Genomic DNA, 20,917 nt, shown 5'->3' with positions numbered 1-20,917 from the left:
GAAATCGCCTAAGACCTGCCACAGTGGAGAAACTGTTGTTTTTAAATAAAAACCAATGATGTGTCCCCTAAACCATAATCACTGGCCATACCTCAACGTTACAAAAGCACAATCATTGTCCATACCCCAACCACCCTCACCTCACTGTAAATAATCATTTCCATTTTCATCATTTCCAAATAATCATTTTCCATACTGCCAGTATATATATATACACAGTATACTGCCATCACTACAATATACATGTTTTGCATACTTCTTTATTTTGCTGACAGTTTTATTCACAGGCTTTCTGCAAAATGCCACACACTTCAAATTCATGCCAACTGATATTGTTGTATCCAGTAGATGTCCTACTAGAGCAAATGAAGCTTCAAGAATCTTTGTGCTGGAGTGAACCAATTGGATGAAAGGCTTCATTGCTTCATGAAGCTTCATCTGCCCATCACTACTCTTACTCTCTACCTGCTACTAGCTAACGCTAGCATATCATGAGCGTAGCATGCTAGCATTCATTGGTACTATGAATTAGCTTACCAAGGGTTCCGTTTTCAGCACCTAAAGTTATGCTCCTTCAGGTCATCTGACGTTAAGCACGAGCTCCCTCGAACTTAAGACGAGTTTTCACTCTTTTTTTTTTTTTTCCTATTTTAAGAAGTTCTTATGGACTTTTTCTCCTCTTTGTTTTGCATGAGTCTAGCTGTACACTACGTTTTATCACATCACGTTTTTCATACGATGTCAAGACTTCCTCTCCCTGTAATTACCAAAATAAAACTTGCGGTTTTCAAAATAAAGCGTTTGACGTGAAACTATTAAACAGAATTATAACACACATTAAACCCTTTTATAAGGTGGGTTACACAAAGATAAACCCACCTCTGCACAGCTTTGTGCTGAGACTGTAGAGATGGTGTTGCCAGCAGAAAGCAGCTAAAACCTGCTGGAAAAGTTGTTGGATGATGTCGCTTGGTGATTTGCATATTGATGATGTAATCATATTGTATTATAAACTAGCAGGAGGAAGATAGGCTGTTGTGCTCTCTGTAGTTCATACACAACATGGGTGTGCTACCAGTCAAAATGAAAGACATACAAACTAACTATGTGCATATTTACTACAGAACTACATGCATATTGTTCACTGATGGAGTAAAATTTTGGCAAAAAAAAAAAAAAAAAAAGAATCAAACCAAACACATACAAGCAATGAAATGAATGATAATGAAAGTCTAGAGAGAACTTTTTACATGTACAGTATGAATGCCCTGGCTGTATTTCTTTGACCTGTTGCCTTACTGTTAACTGCAAAAGTTATATGAAAATGGCCTATTCAGTCAGCATATATTAAATTGTGGTGAAACTAAATGAGGATGAGACACCAGGAGTCTCTGCCGGTGACAATGCAATCAACTGAATGCTCTGCTTGTCTCCTCTCTCCTACTCACTGACCACAGTAGAAGCCAAGAGAGGCATTACTATGTGCAAGACTGCGTCCTCATGGGCAGTCCTGTCCACTGTCCTCCAGAGAAAGTAGCTAAACTCTGTCAAAGTCACTGCATTTGTTGCTGGTCTTTTTATTTTTATTTATTTATTTTTTTAATTGGTCACTAGAAAGGTCACAAAGCCGATCAATGTAGTGACAACGTCGCTCAGTTGGCAACACTATGTTGGGAGCTGAATGAAGAGCTAGCTGATTTCAGCTATGTTTGGGGGGGAAAAAAAACAGTTCTACCACCTGAAGTCTGTAGTCTTCACCAGCAACTTTGGGGGAATGTCACAGAAGTGTTTAAAATACACTCAGTATTGAAAACACTTGGTTAAAAAGGGCCATGATGCCATAATAATCAGTGATCCATGTTATAAGCTTTCATTAATATAATATGCAGTACTTTAAATTCACTGTCACTCACTGAATGAAATGGAGGAACTAAATATAAAATAGTCATAGTGGGTCAGTACAGTAATAAACATGTTTCCTTGTTGTCTGTGGCAGAGTTTCAGTAACGCAGACCTTGTGGATGAAGAGCCTGTACTGGGGGACAGGCACTGCTCTATGCCACAGTGGAGGTGCTACGCCAGATTCATTAGCCTCCATCAGATCCTCCTCACCTTAGTCCCTGCATCTTTTACGGGTACACCTTGAGTTTTATTTAGAGCAATTAGCTTCTCTGCATTTGAACCGGATTCTGTAAATGCAAAGCAGTTAGATGTGGATACTACATTTATTTTGCAGATGTTCTGATATTGATGGCATCAGGGCTGGAGACAGAGCCTCAGAGTAACATCAGCATGCAGGAGGAAGATACTATGACTCCCAGCAACAAATCTCAGGCTGACTCCCTGTCTGGCTCCACCAGCGGGCTTGAGAGGTCGGAGTCCAGCTTCAGTTTGGCCAGTAGGCTGCAAAGGAGCTCCAATGGTGGACAGGTCCCCACCAGGTCCTCCGTGCTCTTATCTCAGTCTGAGGGCCAGACTGGGCCTACTGACTCACTGATCCTGGACCAGGACTGCTGGGACAGCAGGGTGTCGGAGACAGAGACCGGGACCCCAGGCTCAGGTCAGTCTGCTCTTATCCAGGGCTGCAGTCTGTAGTCCAGTCCAAAATAGGATAAAGGTCAAAGTTACAGTAATTCAGTTTTATTCGTATAATCCAGTTTCTCAAACTTGCCTCACACGGCTTTACAGTCTGTACAGCGTACAACACGCATTGTTCTTAGTTCTTCAGCCAAACAGTGGCACACCCTGTTAATATATTACACGTAGAGCTGAATATTAAACAATCTGCTCTTCAAATGTCTTAGATGTTGAAGAAAAAGAGGGAGTCCAGTTCTCTGAACCACAAAAAGGAGATTTCCACATCAGCTTCAGCAGGCAGTTTTCCCAGCAGAGCACCAGTGAGAGCAGCCAACTTAAGTGTCCAGTCTATGTGTACAACTGCTCTCTGGAGCAGCTGAAGGAGCAACTGGTACACCCCAGCTCCACCCACCTGCCCAAGGACATCTTCTTCAGGTACTGAGCTCAGCTGCAGGGAGGCATATCACACGGCATATCACGTCTTTCAAATAATTGGTCTGGTCTACTGCAGAGCCACACTCTTTAATCAGCTCCATGGAGCACTAAGGGGTCACATTTTTCCATTTTTGTAGTTTTTGCTGTCATTTCTATCAGTAATAACAGTATTGTAATCACTTATGTTTTTTCTGAGACCACAGTGACATCACCTAAAAGAAGTCGGGCTGATCAAGAAGCAGCCAAGAATTAATGTGGAGAAGTTGGTATGTGACGAGTAACAGCAGTATTTGCAGTGTGGCAGCAGTAACAGCAGCAAAAGTGATCAGAACACTGATGGCTTTACTACGCCACCATTATTAAACGGTTGTGAGGGGATTGGTGGGTATGTGCTGCAGCAAGAGGGATTTGCCATGTGTGTATACCGACAGAGTCAAGTTGAATGTTTAAACTAGCGCACAGGCATTGCTTCATTTGTGTGTGCATGAGAAGTGAGCAGATAGCTGGATAGATGCTTTATTGATCCCCAGGGTAATTCAGGTATCCAGTAGCAACAGCAATGATTATCAGAAGGGGGAGCACTGTCCCCTGTGCTGCTGACCACCATCCCTGAGGTGCAGTACCTCAGCCTGACATACTGGGGCCTGTCAGCTGCTGAAGAAGTGTCATAATAAGCTTTAGATCCTTTGTTTTTAAAGCACAAATCGGAAGAAGACAGCCTATACAAACCTCACAGGAATAGTTTCAAACAGCTCAGAAAAACGGTGCTCTTTATTAAAATGTCCACTCTAACACCCCCCCACCCCCCACCCCCCTGGACAAATTATTTATGTACAACCTGTCTGATCATCTGAGCTGAATCTGTCAAGTCGCTGTGTCCACGGGTTTCAGAATTGACATAGAGGAATACACTGTTATTATCACCACAAGAAATGATAGGCAAAGCTACATAAAGAAGTCAAGATTTAATAAACATGGATTATCCTTTAACTACATTATAATTTTCTCACCACTGTATGGCATAACTGACCCTTGATTTTTGTCAGAAGTCCAGTTGTTAACTTGTGTCTCTGGTTGTCTTCACGGGTGAGAAAAGAGCTCAAGATGCTGAATCCTGGGAGATGTATCAGCAGGTGAAGTTCAGGTAGCACTGCTCCATTCTGTTTCTGTGTTCCCCTTCCCTCTCTGCTGAGGTTCTACTCACTGGACAGCCCTGAGAACTTAGGACACGCTTGTTTTCTGTAGAGTGGGAAAGTGTTGCTTTTCTAATACTGTAAACTCCAAAGCCATCTTCCCTTCCTGGGCTTGTCTGTGCTTCCTCCTCAGGCTTGTGTTGCTACATATACATACACACACACACACAGCAGGTACATTTCTGCCACACACTGAATAAAACTGACATTTCTCGCTGTTAATGTAATGCAGGCCCAGAATAACAAAAGGTTTGTGTAGGGCATGTATTTGCATTAGCGCCAGAATAACCCAGTCAGAATACATTGCTGTTCACTTATCTTGTGCATTATGTGTGGAATGCTGGCTTATGTCACTGTCCAGTAGTATCCTGCCTTTTATTGTCCCAAGTTTATTTTATATGCCTCTGTGCTGGCAGAGGCATTATGCTTTGGGTTTGTTTGTCCAGCAGTCTGGCCCTTTCTTGTGAATTTAATAAGTCAAGAACACCTTGAGGGAGTTTCTTCAAATTTGGCATTTGTCCACTTGGACTCAGGGGTGAACTGATTAGATTTTGGTGGTCAAAGATCAGAGGTCAAGACCACTCTGTCCCATTCTAGTCAATTTGACTGGTTGGCTGAAGCAACAACTGTGACAATTTTTTTATTTTTATTTTTTACACGTTTTTGTTCACCTGAAGAGTGTCATCTAGGCATGTTGGCACTGACATTGAGAAAACATTTCTTTAAATGGGAATTTCTGCTGCAGTAGTCATAACATGTACAGCTAGGAGTTTAATATGGATCTAACTGATAATTGATTATATATAATTTTGTTTGGATAGCACTTTTCTAAATATTTAGGAGAAAACGCCAAAATATTAAGATAAATTAAACACAGAATAATATATTAAAAACATAGCACATAATATTGTTTACATAAAAATCACCAATGTGTCTAATAACAAAAGAGTAAGCTACATTAAACAGAATAAAATATTAAGAACAAATATAATTTTATGTTAACAAAAAAGGACTGTATATGAAGTATGCTTTGAGAAGGGACTTGGACCTTGAAGGTTATTAGTAAGATTTTAAAAGTATTTCAAAAAGAAACAGACAGCCATTAACCATGTGGTATGATCATACTGTAAATGGTCTTATACTTGTATAGTGCATTTCTGTGCATTGCAGCACACTCAAAGCGCTTTCATAGCATTTGGCCTTTCACCCATTCATAGACTGATGTTATCACTGGGAGCAACTTGCTCAAGGATACTTCGACATGTGGACTGGACAAGCCAGGAACCGAGCCGCTAATCTTCTGGTTAGGGGACAACTCGCTCTGCCTCCTGAGCCACAGCCGCCCCTGTACTGGATGCGCTTCAGTTAGTTAAACTTTGCTGCCTGCATTTTGAACCAGTTGTAGGTGAGAAACAGAACTTTGACGCAAGCAAGAGTATCCAGAGTTAAAGCAATCCAGACTTTTAGTTTTCTTAAGCAGAGAATGCAGGACTGTACGGTTTTCCTGACCTCCGCATCAAAGCTAAGGTCAAACAGCACTCCTAGATTTTTTGCACCAGGTTTAACATATGCAGAAAGACTTCTTAGGTTTTGCCTTTGAGTTTGGCAGGCCAAATAAGACAACCTCATTTTGTTTCATTAAGCTAGAGGAAGCTGGGGGACAGTGTTTGAAGGCCACGATATGCTAACCCCTGGACATAGGAATAAAGCTTACCTCACACTAAGGCGGCATATTTGAAACATATTAAAGCTCCAAACACTGCTTGAGGTTATATGACGGAGATATTCACTCAGTAACTGACTACCACGAATCTGCGAACAGAGTTCCCTGCAGACCTCCCTCTTTCATGCTATTAATCCAGGATAAGACCCCAAACCTCCCAAATAATAGCAACCTGCAGTTTATTGTGGCAGCTACCCCTTTAACCCTCAGATGTTACCGTACTGAGAAACTTTTATAAGCCAGGATACTCTGGCTCTTTGAGGAAGTGTCAAATTTAGTCTGAAATAACCAATGAAAGCTGTGTCACTGGACACTTAAGACCATATTTGTTTTGCACAGTGTTTAGTTGACATAAGATGTTAAGGATAGGATATTTAGAGAACTGTATATATTATGTAACAAGTAAATAACTGGATGTTTTAGATGAAATCTTTTCCTGATATAATTGTCTAAAAATCATTTTAGCAGTTCAGTCTTTGCCTTCTGTCAACCCTGTGAACTGTTATACAACCTCACACACTCACTAAGGCTTAGGTAATTGCACTCACTGGGAATTGGGTAACCAAACATTGAGAATTGTTTGTCTTAACCATTACCGCTTAAAAGTGTTAACTCACCACAATCATAGGAATGTCAGTAACATCAAACTTGGCTCAATAACCACAAAGTATTAAACCTTTTCAGGAATTTTATATAGAAGCTTAACAGAGCTACAGCAAAGCAACAAGCAATAAAATATAAACCTTAAAATCGTCAATCGGCTTCCAATCTAAATGAATCAACAACTACTAATTCTAAACATAAATTTAAAATGATCATACTGATTAAATATCATTATGGTTGAGCTAGGCTCTTGATCTGAATAAAAGTCAAAGGTCTCACGTCACTGATCCTCAGTTGGCTCTGGGCGGGCGGTGGCCGGTTGGGGCAATCACTTGTTCCTCTTTTTCCTTTTTGCCATGATTCAAGCTTTCACAAGGAAAAAGAATTTACAAACGAAAACATCAAAGCTCATCCGGTTCAATCCTCCAAACTCTCAGAAATAGGACAATTTCAGATAAACTGTTTTTTTCTTGGTCAAATCTTGTGTGACTCAGGAAAGCATAAAAGACATGAAAATGTCTATAAACAGTCTCCTTTTGGTCCAAATCTTCATAAAGACATGAAAATATCTAAAACTGTCTTCTTTGCAAGACATCATTTCCCCACCAGGCCAGGTGGATTTTGGCTTTTTGTTAAAATTCATGAGTTCTTCAGTAATCAGCTTTGAAGCAGGAATTCAGTTTTCCTGCTAAACTGTGAGGCTCTGCCACAGTTTCATTATCCCACGTCGACATCCCGCTGCTCTGACAGGCCGATGCATGACCAAGCACCCAGAAAAGGGTGCTCCCTTTGTGGCATGCATCCTCCTGCTCTGACAGGCCGATGCCTGTGTCCAAGCACCCAGAAAAGGGGCTGACTCCCTCGTTGGCATGTATCCTCCTCTGACATGCCGATGCCTGTGTCCAAGCACCCAGAAAAGGGGCTCACTCTTCCACGATGGCATGCTTCTCACTCCCACAGGCCGGTGCCTGCGGGGGAGCACCCCCAGAGGGGTGCCCTCTCCCCGGACTGCCTCTCCGCAGTCCTCGGTCTCCTGGAAGTCAGATGGTTAACCGGACAGAGCCTCCGGCCGCAGCCATGAAAGGACTCTCCGTTCCTCTTTTTGCCTTGGTTTTTATAGGATTCTTGGTCAGTTGTCCTTGACCTCTCATCCAACCAGATGCCGCAGTTTGCAGTTGATACCTTATTTGGCATGCAAGCTCATATTGTTCTGAAGTATTGCATATTTTTTACTGTCAGTCCAAGCCCACTGTGCATAACGATGCTTACATACAGTAACCCAAGCTTCTATGCATATAGGCGGTTTATCCCTCGTGCATGCACAGTCCTGAAAAGATTCTTTCATGCCCTGTGCCCTGCAATGGGCTGTCCTCAATTAGGTCCACAGCAGCAGTATAACTGCCACTGTGACCTAAGCTCGCCTCCCTAAAAAAACAGCACTTTTTCTTCAGCTGGCGGGGGTGGGGACAGCAAGGTGGATAGCATGTTGGATAATAAGACATACAGTGTACATGCCTCAAACAGCGCGTGGCAAAACCTTTAAAATATTTATTACAACCTTGATGAAGAAAAGCAATTACAGAGCTCTGGATTCCGTCTCTATCTGAAGCCCTATCACACAGAAGTATAGTGCATAGCTGCAGCAGGAAGCCGGCACCACGAGTTTCCTCTACATAGAGAATTTATAACACAGTCAGGATGGAGATCTGATGTCATCCATGCTGTCCTTCATCCTCGTTCCTCGATTGGTTTGTTGACCTCGTTCTGACCCCTCATTTGATGATCTTGTCGCCAGGCAAATTTTGATCTGTGACACTAAGTACAACATCCTGACCTTTCGACCTAGACATTACCCTTCTACATACGTCTTTATAAATAGTTAGTTGTTGTCTGCAGATTTAGGAAGAGCGCCAGCGTTGCTATGCGACCTGGTCTACTTCCTGTTCTGTGGTTTCCTGTCTACTCTTACAACCTTACACATGTCTCCTATATTCTTAAAGACAAGTGAACTGGTTAAAGCAAAAGTAAATCATAAAGCATATGATACTAAAGTAAACTTGTAGATATATTTGCTAATGCAGATTATAATGTCAATCCTAGAATTTCATATAATGTTGATAAATGTTGATAATCTGAAGCCAAGACAATCAGACCTTACACCCACACACAATTCTCGTGCAGACAGTTTAGTCATCTCAGTATGTATCTGCACGACTTCCTGTTGTTCTAAGTCTCTCTGCACTCACAGCATTTCATGTCCACAGGTCAAATCTTTACAAAGGCCAAACAAATTAAACAATTATTTGAACAGTTTTGCAAGTACATAACATAGCACTATATCATTTTATCAAGAATTTCTTTCTACAGTATCCACATCCTCTTGTGTGATTCTGTACTTTCCACTCTGTTAGAAGTAAAATCACTTTTCCCCATCCTTTCAATACAACCATTTCACATTTTATTTAACACATTCTCTACTGATTATCTCAAACAAAACACACATAAATCATTTTATGATTATCTTTACTTATTAAAAGCTTAAATTTTCTAAGCATTCTGCCACAGCATTTTAATAATAATTCCTTTGTCCTCTCCAACCTCCCCTGGAACTTCCTCTTTCTCCTCTGCCTTCTCTGTATCTCGGTGCTCTTTGAGGCCCGTAATTGCAGCCTTGCTGACAACAGCTAATGCTTAATCTCACTAAAGCAGTTTGTATAGTTTAATACTGTAGACCACTGGTGTCACCCACTGTTATGGATACATATAGCTGGGTGTTATTTGCATAAAAATGAAAATTTATTTTATACAGTACGTCCCCAAGTCAATGCATGTGTATTGAAAATAATAAAGATCCAAAGACTGACCCCTGTGGCACACCACAGGTAGGATGTGCAGTTGAAGATGAGGAGCTACCAGTAGAAAGACAAGTTCCTTGACAGAGGTATGATTTAAATCAATGAAGGGGAGAGTTAGAAATGCCAACCACTTCTTAATGCAGCTGAGCAGGAAGGTATGGCGTACTGTGTTAAATGTAGCACTGACTGATCCACATATTATTTTGCATTTTGTTGTTAATGTTCCTGTTACACTTGCAGAATTTTTAAACTACAGCACGTTGTCTTTTTTCGGAGGCATAGGGATCCTGTCTCCTCTGGAGACATTTTAATGGGAACTGTTGTTTTCTTGCACATTAGCCTTTTGTCTGTTTGTCTGTGTATTCTTTCATTGGCATGTGATGGTGAAGATCCCTGTATATGGAGTCTTGAGTGTGCCACCAGAACAGGGTTAACACAGTTTAAATTAAAGATCAACAAGGCTGTTAGAGGTTGCTTTTAATTGTTGCTTAAATTAAATTCTTCAGAGACATAATGCAGTGAAAAGTTGTATGTGAAACCTGAGAAAAGATTAAGCTTGATGTATGGTTCTGTGTTGAATAGATGCAGAGTCTATGCCATAGGCTACCTCAGTGGCCTGTTGTGATCATTTACTGTATTCTTGTGTGTTGCTGTGTCTGTGTTGGCGGCGGGGTTTCTGTGTCACTGTGTTGCATTTCTCCACCACTTACTAACAATAGTGACTGAAAGTGAGTGGGTCATGTTGGAGTTAAAACTGATATACTGTATATTGAACAACAGTTACTGTTACTGAAATTTCTACAAAACAGATAAGTGAGAAGATTTCAGAGGAGATGGTCCGTGCTTATCCGGCCACTGAGAGACATGAACGAGGAAATCCGATGCAACCAATCACAGCTGCTGCTCTCTGCATCACCACAATGTGTAGTTTGTGGCGAGGGGCACATCAGGCTACTGCGTAGTGGACAAGGCTACACGTTACCTACGTCATACCTATGGTGTAGACCCATAAATCAAGCTTAACATTTATTATTTGGCAAATTGAATGATTTTGTAAATATTTTTGTTTTTCAACACTTTTTAAATGCTAATTCAATTTAGCAAATTTTGTTTTTTAAAATGCACAACTTCATTAATTTAATTTAACAATATACTATAATTTTTTTTCTACTGGCATGCTTCAATCTCCATATACTGTATCTATAGAGGTTGTTATATGGGCAAAAACATTGCTGCAAAAACTCTGTCTTTGGGGATAAAGGTAATTTTTCACCCGTTTCATGTCTCACCTTGTTGTCCTGATAAATGATTTTTGTTTTTGATACAGTGCTCCAAATGCATGCTTTTTTGACTTTGCATACTGTAGTGGAGATCTGGGCTAAAGGTATCTAAATGCTTATGCACAGTTCACTGGAAAGGAATTTAGTGCATTTTGACTGACATTGTATTTTTACTCATGTGGGATTATGGTTATGTGAATGAACATATGTCTTTGCAGATATTAAAATAACTTTTAAACAGTCAGTGTGGTTTCAGCAGGCACTTCATTAGTCTTTCTAATTGAGAATGTTTATTTTCTGTCCTCTGACAGGTCACTGTCTCAGGACCGCAGCACTCCATCTCCGTGGACCGACCTCCTGACTCAACCTCACAAACACAAGGAGTTGGCCAACTACTGCAGCCTGCTGCAAGAGCATTACCACCAGAGCTACGTCAAAGGTGACCTCTTTCCTCTGCCCACTAACATACACTCAGAAGAATGCTATGTTTCTCCAAGTGTTCTTAACAATTTCTTTAAGTGAAATTAAAAACAAATATTCAAACTACAGTGTACAGTACAGCGCTTCAGCCACTGATTTGCTCCCTGTGTTCCTCAGGTGTGTATCGCAGCCTGCAGCAGTCCTACAGCATCAGCTCCCAAGATGTCCTGATGGCCATGGACTATTGTGAAGAGTCTCTGCAGGAGATTGATATCACCTCCTTCCTGCAGACCCTCTGTGGACATATCAGGGTCTTCAGGGAGCATGGCGAGGCTACAGGATGGGGGGAGAATTCCAAACCTTCGAGGAGCCCTGCCACCTTTGTTATTGGTGAGGTTGAGAAGGAGCGCCCAGACAACAGGGCAGCCATCACCTCCTCATCCAGGTAAGACCAAGGAGTCATTGGGATCATGTTAAATGATTTAGAAGTTTGCAGAAACTGAATGCTGAGACTGCCTTGATGGTTTTGTTTCTGATTTTAAAAAAAAGCCATCATTGTGGTATCACTATCAATATCGGTATTGATAAAATCCTAACAATACCAATCCCTAATCATAATAATGATATACCTGTGCTAACTTCAGTGAAAAATAGTTTCAAATTTATGTCGCGAAGACCCATCTAATATGGAAACACACACTCCAGAGTGGATCATTTCTAAGGTTATTGTCAAGGACCGGTGTTGTGCTGAGTTCTGCCTGCCGAGAACGACTTCAGTCTGATGAAGGGTTGCAAAAGTGCCTGTGCCAGTTGATTGAGCTGGACTGCAGCACTAGACTGACCCTGAAGAATAAACAGTTACAAAGATTATTAAAAAACAGCATACAACTATAACGTGTTGTATACCTAAAGCATGTTAGTTTGCATGTTAGCACCAGTAGCGGAGGAAGGATTCAGATCCTTTACTTGAGTAAAATTACTAACATCACACAGCCTACTCTGTTACAGTAAAATTGAAAATGTTAAGTAAAATGAAGTGTTACCATGCTTAAAGTATTAAATGTAGAAGTAGGCTATTCAATGCAGAAACAAGTTATACTGTTATATATTCTGTCATTACATTATCAGCCTATCAGTCGTACACTGATGTAACAACGGGATCTGACTGCTGTAGTTGGCTGAGGTGGAGCTCTGCTGAACTAGTTTGTGTCCAGGTGCAACCACTGATGTTTTTCATTAGGAATTAACCTGCTCATCATTTTCTTCATTAATCAATTGACTTCTGTCAGTGTTGAGAAATGCCTTCACAATGCTTTAAACAGTTATCAAAATAGATGCTAGTGAATTTCATATTCACTGCCACTTATGGTTCTCGATCTTATATGCAAGATAAACAACTATGGTTTTCTATATAAAATCTAATCTAACCATATTCTCTGTTTAACTTTTCTTTGTAGATCCCTCAAGAATAACTCAGTGGTAGTGTCTGTCTCTCTGTTATGAAGAGGTCAAACTTTTCTTTTACATCAAATGAACTTTCATTTATTGACTTTGAGTTGATTGACAATTAAGTTTTGATTTCACTACTATCAGTTCTGACTAATTCAAAAGAAACTTTTCAATCATTGCTCATTGTGTCATGTGCATGAAGTGAATCAACACACCAGACAGTAGAGAGAGCTTGTGCTGTCAGTCAGAACACTCACATTACCTTCACCAAGACTAAACATACATTTACATTTATCTGGTCTCTAGTAAAACCTCAGTCCTGCTTTATGAAGACATTCTGCAACAGTGGAGATGTGAACAAATCCCTCTGACGTTGCATTACCAGCGCTATCCTCTGAGCGTCCAGGTTGTGTCCCAGCACAGCCAATTAAAGACTTTGACAGTGCTACAGCAATAGCATCAGCTACATGAAGCAAGTGACACCTCAGCCAGACGGACCCTGTCTGTTTGTTCACTCACACACATGTGTACACACTCACTTTTGTGAGCTGAGAAAGTTTGTGTGTGTGGTTCTGGGGTTAGATTGGGTTCAGTGTGAGTCCTGTTGTAAATCAGAGATTAGTCAATGAACAGACAATGTGCAAAATTATTTTGATAATGTATTTTATGGTCGACTCTTGTTCGCTCACAGGTTTTATTGTTTGGGATTAAAGTAATAAACGGGACACAGATGTAGATATGCTCTGCGGGATGGTGTTCTCCAAGGTGTTGGTTTCTGAGATACATATAGGATTTAAATTTTTTTTTTTTGTGGATGAAGCTTGGTGATATCAGCCTCCTCTCTGTGCCATTTGTCCATGGCATATGTGCATGTGGCGCCCATTGCGTTGTCTGACGGGCAGTTGGGGAAGAAATGTGCGCACGTATCGAGTTGTTGTTGTTTTTTTTTTTTACTTCAGTATCAGTAATAAATGTACTGGGTATGATAACCATCAATTTTAATACCGTGGTATATGGTGAAACCCTAGTCTGATGGCAGAGTTCTATCCATACAGCCATTACTGTAACATCACAGTGGGTGTGTTAACGGTCTAAAGGCAACAATCATTTTTAAATTTCATCCAGTTTTCTTTTATCTATTATTATTTAATAATTAATTGCTAATATTTCTGGTGATAGCATTGAAATGGAGGATTCCAACGAAGCTGAATCTAGAGGGACGTCATGTGCTCCTACATCTCCACCGATTCTGCATGAGTCCAAGACGGCCAAGATCCCAGAGTTCCCTCTGTCACAGCTCCAGATGCAGCCCAAGTGTGAAGTTTACCCAGATTTGCACAAAATAATACAGGTATTGTCTGAAGTAAAACAGGCAAAAATTATTCATGCTCCACTCTTAATGTCATGTTTTACATTAGAATTTGTTAGCACTTTTAGTGATGGGCTGTTCACTGAGTAATTAGTACATGAACTAATATTTACAAGGTGAAATTAATTATTCATATATAAAATTAATAATTTGACAGGAGAAATTCATGGAGATTGTGTCTCAGTATTTCAAAACTGTGCCCTCCAATCCACACTACTACTTCTACTGCCCACCTTCATCTAAGAAAGAGGTGAGTTGTCTCAGTTGTGTGTTGGCCAGATTGATTTTGCTTTGCTTTCATATCTTGCTATTGCTCATAATGAAATTATGCCCAAGATTATATAGAGGAAATACGAATTCTAGATTAATGTTGGCTGGGAGAAGGAAGAGAAGATAAAAACATAGGAATTTATGTTTATTTAATCAAAGAAAAATTAAAAAAAAAAGTGTATTTGTGAAACAACGGTTAAACTGTTCAGACTAATGTTCAGCTCTCCAAAATAAATGAACAGTATTGATTTATTGATTGATACAGAAAGAGGAACAATCCTCACATGAACACTGATGTTGATTAGCTTGGGTAAACCTTTTCACTGTGGGTTGCCTTCTCAGGAGGACTTGAGCAACGGGGAGGTACAGAGGAGACCCAGCGAGGACCTGGTGTCGGACGCTGAGCCAGCTGTGGAGGACGGTGAGGACCAGTCAGACATGTTTACCTTTATGTTTTTCAGATATTTAAAGCATTGCTGTTTTATTGCAGCTTGGGGTATATGTAAATCACATTATTTACTTTGGACAGTGCTCTCACATAGTTAGTTGAAGTGCTGATGCATAACAAACTAAGCTCTCATTTCAGTGTAGGAATTTTATGATTTATAAAGCTTCAGTTGCTGATAGGTTGCTCTTACCACTGAGAAAGGAGCAGCATGGTACACATTAATTTAATGTAAAATGAAGTTAATCTGCAAAGTTATTATTACTTTTTCATGTAATGGCACTTCATCAATAAGATAATGACCTCTTTATTGACCTGTGCATAGAAAATGTGTCGGGCTGCTGTATCATGACGGAGAGTGACACAGATTTGGTGGTTGAGTATGAGGAGCATCCAGCCACCAGCTCTCTCGGAGAAAGTGACGACCAGTCCCTGTCAGATTCGAACACTGTCAACCAGGACCAGGACTCCTTCAGCATCCTGGAGGGAGACTCCCTGCTGGAGCCCGAGGATCCACAGCCCGACATGCCACCATTGTTTGTTCATGTCACATGTTCTGTCAATATGAAAAGCTGCCATGGCTCCATGCCTATACAGACACTGCCTACCTGCCTGGGTAAGTACGGCCTCAACTGTCTCTTCACTTCTGCAGAATAAGGATGCATCATCTTGGCTCCCCTGGCTTTCAGATTTTCCAACATCCAAAACTGACAGCCTTCACTCATCAAACTGCTTTTTGTTTCTCTTTCCTCTATAAATGAATGAGTATTATGGTAAATGGTAAATGGACTGTATTTATATAGCGCTTTTATGCACTGACCAAAGCGCTTTACAGGGAGATTATACACCATTCACCCATTCACACACACATTCACACACCGATGACGACAAGGCTGCCACACAACGGCGCTAGTCAAGCCACCGGGAGCAATTTGGGGTTCAGTGTCTTGCTCAGGGAGTCGAACCACTGACTTACTGGTCAGAAGACGACTTGCCCTACCTCATGAGCCACAGCCACGAGTATTATTCAGTTGAAAAGTTGAAGTTTGGTCATTGAGACTAGTTTTTGTGATTGTAGGTAAGATTATTTCCTGCCTGGAGGATGCTGAGGCCTTACAATCTGTGGATTTAAATGAGCTCTCAGTCACGTTAGATATTTTTGTCCTGACACTTCCTCTGGAGATTGAAGTCTTGGCTGATTTCCAGCATAACAGGTGAGTCACAGTATAAAACTAGATTATGCGAGGTTTTTATGGCTTCGCGCTGGCGACAACCACGGCTGGAGACACAATCTTGTGAACACGAGTTCTAAGGAACGGCTAGAGGAAGTTTCTGTTTCTTCTGTTTTGCGCTTGTTACCATTTGTCACTAACTGGGGTAGCACAAAGTAGAGATAAAGCAATTTGCAGATTAGTTGATTGACAGAATATTAATTGACACCTATTTTGGTAATTGATTAATCATTTCGTAGTTTCCGTGAGGATTTGTTGCATTCCTCCTTTTTATTTATGACATTGTAAACTGAAAATCAAAACAAGCAGTTTGAAGATGTGAGCTTGGGCTGTGAGAGACCGTGATGAACGTTTTGTCACCGTTTCAATTTTATTAAGTAATTCAACCGATAACTGATAAATAATTATCAGATTAGTCAATAATGAAAGTAACTATTAAATGCAAATCAGTTGGTGCTTGATAGGAGGCACAAAGAAACAGAAACAAAACAAAAATCACAGGGACCCGCTGGTAAAATCACTGCTTCACAGTGCTGCCAGTGGTCAAAGATTCCCCAGGGTACCTTAAGTTGAATTTAACAGTATGTATAGGATTACATTTTTTTTAACTTTGGCGCCATCCTGTTGTATTATTACCAAGAAAATGTATGTTGTAAGCTGCTATAATCAGATAAAGCAACTTTATACAAGGTATACGACTTGTCTAAAATGAACAGCTGTCATTAAGCTCAGACACACTAGTCTATTAATGTGAAACAGTGATTATGTTCCTCATGCGTTCCTTAGATAAAGTGTGACTGATGAAACCAAGATGTGGCAGTGCCGTGTCAGACCTCCTTTTTGTGTACAGGTACACCTCAGAGAGCAGTGTGTCTTTGAACCGTTCACCGGGACAACCCTCTTCCTATCGCTCTGATGAGGAGATGATGGCAGCACTGGACAGTCTGAGGGGAGCTGGTGTTAATGGGTGAGTTGGTGCAACACATACGAGCTGGACTTTCCATCAGATTCTGTCCATCAACAGAGGTTTCTGCTTTTCTTCCATCAGGGTCTCTGGCGATCCCTTATCCAAGCTCCCACTTCCTCAGAACCTAGCAATTCTGGCCACAATAGATAAGGTGAGTCTTACTCATCTTAATGTGAGCTATCAAAGCAACAACACAACAGTTAAATACAGCAAAAAATAACTATAGCATCAGAGAGTAGAGTATCTTAACGCAAATACACTGCACAGTGACAAACACCTTGAACCAGTGTGTCCCAAGCCGGTCTAGGCATTCACACAGCTCATAAGTACACTTTGAGATGAGATAATATCATATTTATGTGCGTATAGCAACAAAAATCATCTCAAGGCAGTTTATGTCCTTTTCATTTACTTTACATTTTTTGTTGAAATTGATTTTTTTTTTTTTTTTATTAATATTAGGGGTACACAGTATCTTTGAAAATTCACAGGAACATGATCCCAACTATAACTTGGGGGGTTTACAAATTTAAATCTGTCAGTATTCTCTATCTGTATGTTTCCTATTGTTACTGAACCTTATGACAGGACCAAAAGCAGCAGTGTGTTAATCTGTCTCTAATACTGTGTTTGTCTGAGCCCCGAGCCCATAGGCAATTGCTGGACATCGAAATCTCACATATACAGTACACAGTTAGATTTTTAAAAAGGGTTAGTAATTTCCTGCTCACTGTAGATTTGTTGGGGACTCTTCTCAGTGGTGGAAGAATCAACATTTGGGGCTCTAGTCAGCATTTGTGGCAGCAGGATGGTGTGTGTGGGACTGAGTCACAAGTTAATGGTAATGAAGGAACATGTCACTCAGTCCAACAGTGCTGTTCACTGATATGTTTAATATTTTGTAGACAACAATGGAGCTCTACAGCACAGAGGAAGAAGATGTATCGGGCTTCGCTACACACACACACACACTTATTGTTAGTTGGAGACGTTCAGTTTTGGTTTAAAACTCCAGAATTTCAACAGACTTGGCCTTAAATTTCCACATGTACACAAGGAGCCAGGGCAGTTGGGAAGCACGCAGACAGTGTGTATGAATAGTGTAAGCTTGTGATGAACATGCTAGAAAGCGTTAGTTTGTTGAAATTGAAAGGGGTTTATTGCAAACTGTGATGTTTGTATTTTTCTGTTACTATACACGCACAACAGCCATAAGGATTTCTTGGATTTGCTGTGTGTGTGTGTGTGTGTGTGTGTGTGTGTGTTTTAGATCCGCTGGCTGCTGGAGGATGAGATTGTTTCTGCTCTGCGTCACTCTCGGGTCATCAGCTCAGCCACACTGCAGAAAGTAGCAGAGCATGTTTTGCGCTCCAGTGATCACCCACACTGTCTCTGTGAAGATGTCCCACTCCAGTTTGTCTTTGGGGCTGAGCAGTCGCTGGACAATTTCAAAGAGGCAATCACACACATGCACACGTTTAAGGAATATGCCACTGTTTACATCGGTGGCACCTGCATAAAATATTTAGTGGTGGGCTAGATGGGCTATTGAAAATCTTGGGGTATCACTAAAAAGGCTATACAGCCCAGAGGAATTTCAGGCTACGCATGTGGGTGGCTTAAGCATAAATATTAATTATTAGCTGATAACAAAGATTTCATTTACGTATGTCCAGTGCCTCATATGTCATATTATTTGCTAGTATCTTCCATTCTCTGAATCATAGCCTTGAACAGCAATTGTACTTCAAATGTCAAGACTCTAGGTGGCTTTACATTTGTACCTGCGTCCTATAGAATAATGTGTATAGATGCCAAAATGTCTAAGCTAAAGCTCTGATGCAAATACAAAGCACACATCAGAGTCTGACAGGCCAGTTTTGTTACTTCCTCAGTATGGTGTGTGTCTCTTCTCTGTGTGGCAGGCACACATGAACCAGTTCCTCACTTTAGGGATGTGTGTCTACTTCCTCTTGTGTGATTCTGTACTTTCCACTCTGTTAGATGTAAAATCAGTTTTCCCCATCCTTTCAATACAACCATTTCACATTTTATTTAACACATTCTCTACTGATTATCTCAAACAAAACACACATAAATCATTTTATGATTATCTTTACTTATTAAAAGCTTAAATTTTCTAAGCATTATGCCACAGCATTTTAATGATAATTCCTTTGTCCTCTCCAACCTCCCCTGGAACTTCCTCTTTTTCCTCTGCCTTCTCTGTATCTTGGTGCTCTTTGAGGCCCGTATTCACAGCCTCGCTGACAATACCCAGTCTCTTTGTTACTTTTATCATTTCAGTGATCTGTATGATTTAATAACAGGCAACATGGGATTCTAGTTTTATCTCAAAATCATACACAATAATAATTAGCTTTCTTGAGAACACTCCCGTCAAATGTGCTAAGTCTTAAATGTATATCGGATTTTTAAGGCTTTGGGTAATGAAGAATTAGAATGACTTGGGTGGCGGGTAATTTTAGGATGGGTGCACCACTGGTTTACATATTATCATATTTAAAAATGTCATGATATAATGCCCTATTGTAGCACAAAAGTCTTGAACCTGCATATTTGCAGTGCAAAAAATTACTACAAATATAGATTGTATTTTGTTTTTAGGGTGCACAGACATTGGGGGACAAGCACCATTACTTCTGTTCTCTCCTGGTAGGCTTTTACTGTGACACAGCTGCAAGGGAAGTTGAGTTTCACTGAGAGAGAATGAATGAAAGGCAGAGTGGAATCGATTAGTATGAGTTAGTGAGTGAAAGCAGTATTTTGGCTAAAAGCTGTTGTGCCAGTGGTAACTGCTCAGCTTACTGAGTGAACCATTCAAGTACGGTTCGTTCACCTTGCTTCATGTACTTTTTAAACTCAGCTTTCGTCTCATCAGTACTCCATACTTGTTTGTAAAAGAGCATGTATGACAGTATGAGTGTTTGGACTCTTGGTTAGAATGTATGATAATGTCTGAACCCGCAGGAGTTCTGCAGGATGTCCTTCTCTGGCTATGTGCTGAATGGAAAGCAGGACAGCTTCTACTACCTGTCCCTGAGCAGACTGCACCCACAGAGGATCCAAGCTACCAAGAGCCTCTCTGAGAGCACCGCAGGCCCCCCACTGCATAGCGCCCCCTACAGCGCTGTAGCCCAGGCAGAGGACATGATGCTGGAGAGTGAAGCAGAGGCACAGGTTGCAGAGGCTGACAGTGAGGTCAGATATGTTATCTCACAGTGATGCACAGAGTAACAGTAACAAAACTTTGTCTGCTTTGGTATAATCATTCTTGGTACCTAGTTTTTATTGTTTTTTTTTCAGTTAATGGTGGAGATAGGAGTTTCTGGGATCCGATGTTGTTCCACATAAATACAACTATGACCTCCATGAAACTATTCAATAGGGTCTCTGTTAGGGGGCTGGTTAGTGGTTTCTCACACATTGCTACTGGTGCTGACATACTGAGACATTTTCTTCTAGTTGTCTCTTGTTTAATGTCGTTTCACCTTCCAAACACTGCAGTTTGCTGCTCGCGGGCCTGTTTCACCAAGTTTGCTACAAGCGAGCAACATTTTGCAGTGTCAGATTCTCCCTCTCTTACTCATTTTGACATGCCACTAATCAGATGAATTGGCAATAGAATAACAACCCATGCCTAAGCAGGCAAGAGAACGTCAAAATTACTGATACATTTTTAAGTGGCACTGCAGATGTGTGTGACACTGCTGCCACTTGTTAGCAAATTGCTTTTGTAAAAAGGACCCCTAATTATTAGTGCACTGAACAGACCATAGAATGTGACTGTGATGAATCAAGCTGAGCAAAAGCCAACGGATTCTGATGTCTTGTGCTCAGGAGTGATTCAGGTTGTTTGGTCAGAACTGATACACATTTGTTCAGGGACCACTGTCTTAGTCCCTGCACGCTTGTCTGTTTTGCTGAGCAGCAGGCACTGTTCACTATTTTGCTTGGATGGTATTTTTCAAAGTTCGCAACCGGTGTGTCCATTTCGGTGATGTCCTGTGTTGACATACTTTTACTTGACCTCTGCCCAATTGCAGAGTGAAGACAAGAAATCCATCAGTGTTCCTGC

At 40.8% G+C, this 20,917-nt stretch overlaps 1 protein-coding gene across 1 annotated transcript in view; it reads left to right on the top strand.

Annotated features, from left to right (window-relative positions):
- Positions 1 to 20,917, top strand: part of szt2 (SZT2 subunit of KICSTOR complex) — a 145,314-nt gene that overhangs the window by 37,530 nt on the left and 86,867 nt on the right. Inside the window, exons 30-44 of the mRNA XM_020620906.1 lie at positions 1,997 to 2,135; positions 2,237 to 2,560; positions 2,805 to 3,012; positions 10,978 to 11,105; positions 11,264 to 11,531; positions 13,715 to 13,886; positions 14,062 to 14,154; positions 14,517 to 14,595; positions 14,945 to 15,235; positions 15,698 to 15,833; positions 16,702 to 16,818; positions 16,900 to 16,969; positions 18,089 to 18,274; positions 19,810 to 20,040; positions 20,886 to 20,909. Of these exons, the coding sequence (XP_020476562.1) occupies positions 1,997 to 2,135; positions 2,237 to 2,560; positions 2,805 to 3,012; positions 10,978 to 11,105; positions 11,264 to 11,531; positions 13,715 to 13,886; positions 14,062 to 14,154; positions 14,517 to 14,595; positions 14,945 to 15,235; positions 15,698 to 15,833; positions 16,702 to 16,818; positions 16,900 to 16,969; positions 18,089 to 18,274; positions 19,810 to 20,040; positions 20,886 to 20,909 (2,466 nt within the window). The remainder of the gene's footprint in view (positions 1 to 1,996; positions 2,136 to 2,236; positions 2,561 to 2,804; positions 3,013 to 10,977; positions 11,106 to 11,263; positions 11,532 to 13,714; positions 13,887 to 14,061; positions 14,155 to 14,516; positions 14,596 to 14,944; positions 15,236 to 15,697; positions 15,834 to 16,701; positions 16,819 to 16,899; positions 16,970 to 18,088; positions 18,275 to 19,809; positions 20,041 to 20,885; positions 20,910 to 20,917) is intronic.

The sequence above is a fragment of the Monopterus albus genome, unplaced genomic scaffold, assembly GCF_001952655.1.
Source record: "Monopterus albus unplaced genomic scaffold, M_albus_1.0 scaffold250.1, whole genome shotgun sequence".
NCBI lineage: Eukaryota > Metazoa > Chordata > Actinopteri > Synbranchiformes > Synbranchidae > Monopterus > Monopterus albus.
Note: the sequence above shows the minus strand (reverse complement) of the source record. Positions and strands in the feature narration are given on the sequence as shown.